Source organism: Microcebus murinus, chromosome 15 (genome assembly GCF_040939455.1).
Source record: "Microcebus murinus isolate Inina chromosome 15, M.murinus_Inina_mat1.0, whole genome shotgun sequence".
Lineage (NCBI taxonomy): Eukaryota > Metazoa > Chordata > Mammalia > Primates > Cheirogaleidae > Microcebus > Microcebus murinus.
Window position 1 is genome coordinate 40,887,772 of NC_134118.1, and position 2,967 is coordinate 40,890,738.

The following is a 2,967-nucleotide window of genomic DNA, read 5'->3' on the forward strand; positions in this document are numbered from 1 at the left end:
TTTAGTCACTGTTTAGCTGAATTAGAATGGTAATCAGTTTCCTAGAGCAAAGGAACTTAGGTAAAAATCAACGTAGGGGTTAGAATAACCAAAGAATTTTGTCATGACTACTGACAAAAGTTTATAGATAACTCCTCTGAATCACTCTTATAAATGAAAAGTAGGATCTTAGGTTTTAGTCTTCTGAAAAAGCATGCTCCTTGTCTAAAAAAGAAGCATGGAGAAGATCTATGTTCTAAACTTAAACCCTTATATAGAAACCTTAGGCTGGCAGCCGACAGGTGTGTACAGCTGATGTCCAGAGGCTAGGCAATCACTGCATGGAGCAGGATGTAGGAGCCTACAAAAATGGAGCTCAAGGGAAAGAGGTTAGTCTCTGTTTAGGAAACAAGCAGTCCCGATTTAGAAATGAGGGTGAAACTGACACAAGCACTAGCAGCAGAATACAAATTTGTGAGTTAAAATAGTGGGAGTGGATGGAATGTCTAAGGATGAGGTTTGGGGTCTGCCATGTGAAGCAAAGCAGAATTTTGGGAAGTGAGGTGTTGAGTACAGAATTAAAGAAATGATATCTGAAGCTTTTATCCAAAGGCTATAGATAGTAAGCTCTTAAATATGCACATTTATGTCTTCCATGAACAAATAAATTACTTGAAATTTTTTCAGGGCTAGCTAATTAAGGTATTAGAGTTTGTTTAACACATTGCCACACTTCAAAAAATTTTTTTCCTTGGGGCCATGGTGTTTTATTATGAAAATAGAATAAAAACTTCAAAAACAAAATAATCCTTTCTAATTTAATGAAAAATTTGTTATTTTTAATTGTTTTCTGTGTGTGTTACATGCAACTTGAAAAATATTTCTTTGTATGGTCCCCAAACACCATGATCTATCTTTCTACCTTATGCACTCCTGCTTCTGATATCAACAATTCTTTGATTCTACCAGAATCTATTAATATAATACATTGGTCCTGACATCTTTTCACTGTACTTTCATCTAATATCCTCTCTTCATTCCTTAACATATTATTTATATGTTGAGTTGCAACATATTTTGTTCATTGCTGAAGGCACAGATAGTTCTGAAGTATCGTTTAGCTTAAGGAGTCTGGCAGTTGCAATGGTGACAAAACATTCAATGTTAGTAAAGCTAAGCAGAATTTCAAGGCAATGCTGTTTTTATCTGAACATAGTTAAGGAAGATTTGTTAGTGACAGTAACATTGAGGTTACATAATATTAATATATTAATAGTTCTCACAGCTTCCAAGGTGAAGAGATGTGTAAGTTACATAATGCTTCATGAGGCCCTGGGCTCAAAACTATCTGAGTTAAATACAACTCACATGGCAGTTAATTTCAGTTTTTTGGAGGGTTTGATAAGAGAATACACTTATCAGAAGATAGAGAAGTTTAAACTGTTTAGAATTCTAGAGGACTCACAAAGGTATGAGCTCTAGAATGGTTAACTGAAAAGAATTAGCAAAGAGGACAGAAGTGGCCAACAGGAGGTTAGATTAAGAAACAAAAGTGGGGACAGACCTTGAGGTATGGGTACAGCTGTGTGGGGGATTAGGGTGCAAGTGATGAGAGGTGTGGTGACAGGGGAATCTAGGGCTGCTTCTGGTGGCTGTTACAGAAACAGGAATATAGGGCATAATGAGGAGTCTTAGAAAGGGTGTATGCTTGCTGTGAGATTTTACGGGGAAGAAAGGTTGGATGCTTTCAAGGATGTCCTCGGAGAGGTGGATGTATCTGTGTCTTCTGTTACACCATGAAGGTTGGACTCTAATATTTTATAAAAAGGAAAGTGGTTTTTAAACCAGTTTCCTTTCTATTTCAAATGATGAAGAGGCTAAAAATTATTAGTAGCATAGTTCCATTGCTACTAAAATTGATAAAACACTTAATAGCAGTGGTTCTCAACTTTGTACATTAGAAATGTGGGGGACTTTTAGGAACTACGATACCTGGATCTTTAACTCTGGATTGGTCTGGGGTGTGGCCTGAACAGTTGGGCTTTTTAAAAATTAAAATCCAGGTGATTTTAATTTGAAGCCAAAGTGGAACGACTGCCTTCTAGAAACAAACTTATTTTCTGAATAAAATCCACTACTGTTTGGTTGAATTTGGGATGTTTTCTCAAACAATTCAGTAATTAGTGTTGTTATATTTACTTATTAATTCATAAGCAGATCCTTGGTTTAAAATTTTTAGAGCTGTTTGGCTTAAGTAATAATTTAATCTGCTTTCATCCAAGTAAAAGATCTATCAGTAATTGAAACCACAGCAAATCATCTAACCTGCCTAAACCTTGGGGTCTTTCTTTTTCATTCCTTTTATACTGGGATAATGAAGTTCTAGTGAAAGCCTTAGGTTGATGCGGTAATGAATATAAAGGAGGTAAGAAATGTAAAAAAGAATAATGAGCCAAGTTCCAAGCAAGCCTTGAGCACAAAAGGAATGTGTAAAAGTGAAAAACTTGAGCCCTGACCACAAAAAGATTAAGTGAAAGTGAAAAATTTATACTTTCTCCAGGTACCTATACATGTCTTTTTGGACTTATCCTCATTGCCCTGTATACCTTTAAGCAAGCCAGTGGAACTCTTAAGACTAGATTTAATGACTCCATATTTGAACACCTCTAACAGAGAAGTAAAGGTAAGGACAAGATGCAAAATTAATACTTTTGTCATGTTCAAAATAATTATCTTAAATTAGGCAGTACTTTGAATACATAGTTTTAGCCACATTCTTTGAAGACTGAAATCTTATTTCTTTTCTGAATATATAAAAATAGATTTGAGTAAATATTAGTGAATAAAATAGGTTAATGTTAATATGAATTGGGTGATTACAAGTATTTTTAAATAAATTGTATTTAAAATCGACTAAAAAGAAAAGACTTAATCTGAGTCTACTCTATTTACTCTGATGAAATTTTCATAATTTCTTAATTTTCATAG

The 2,967-nt window shown here is 34.4% G+C and overlaps 1 protein-coding gene across 1 annotated transcript in view; it reads left to right on the forward strand.

Annotated features, from left to right (window-relative positions):
• PRMT9 (protein arginine methyltransferase 9) overlaps positions 1 to 2,967 on the forward strand; it is a 38,420-nt gene that overhangs the window by 29,467 nt on the left and 5,986 nt on the right. The window contains exon 11 of the mRNA XM_012783756.2: positions 2,540 to 2,662. Coding sequence (XP_012639210.1) covers positions 2,540 to 2,662 — 123 coding nt within the window. The remainder of the gene's footprint in view (positions 1 to 2,539; positions 2,663 to 2,967) is intronic.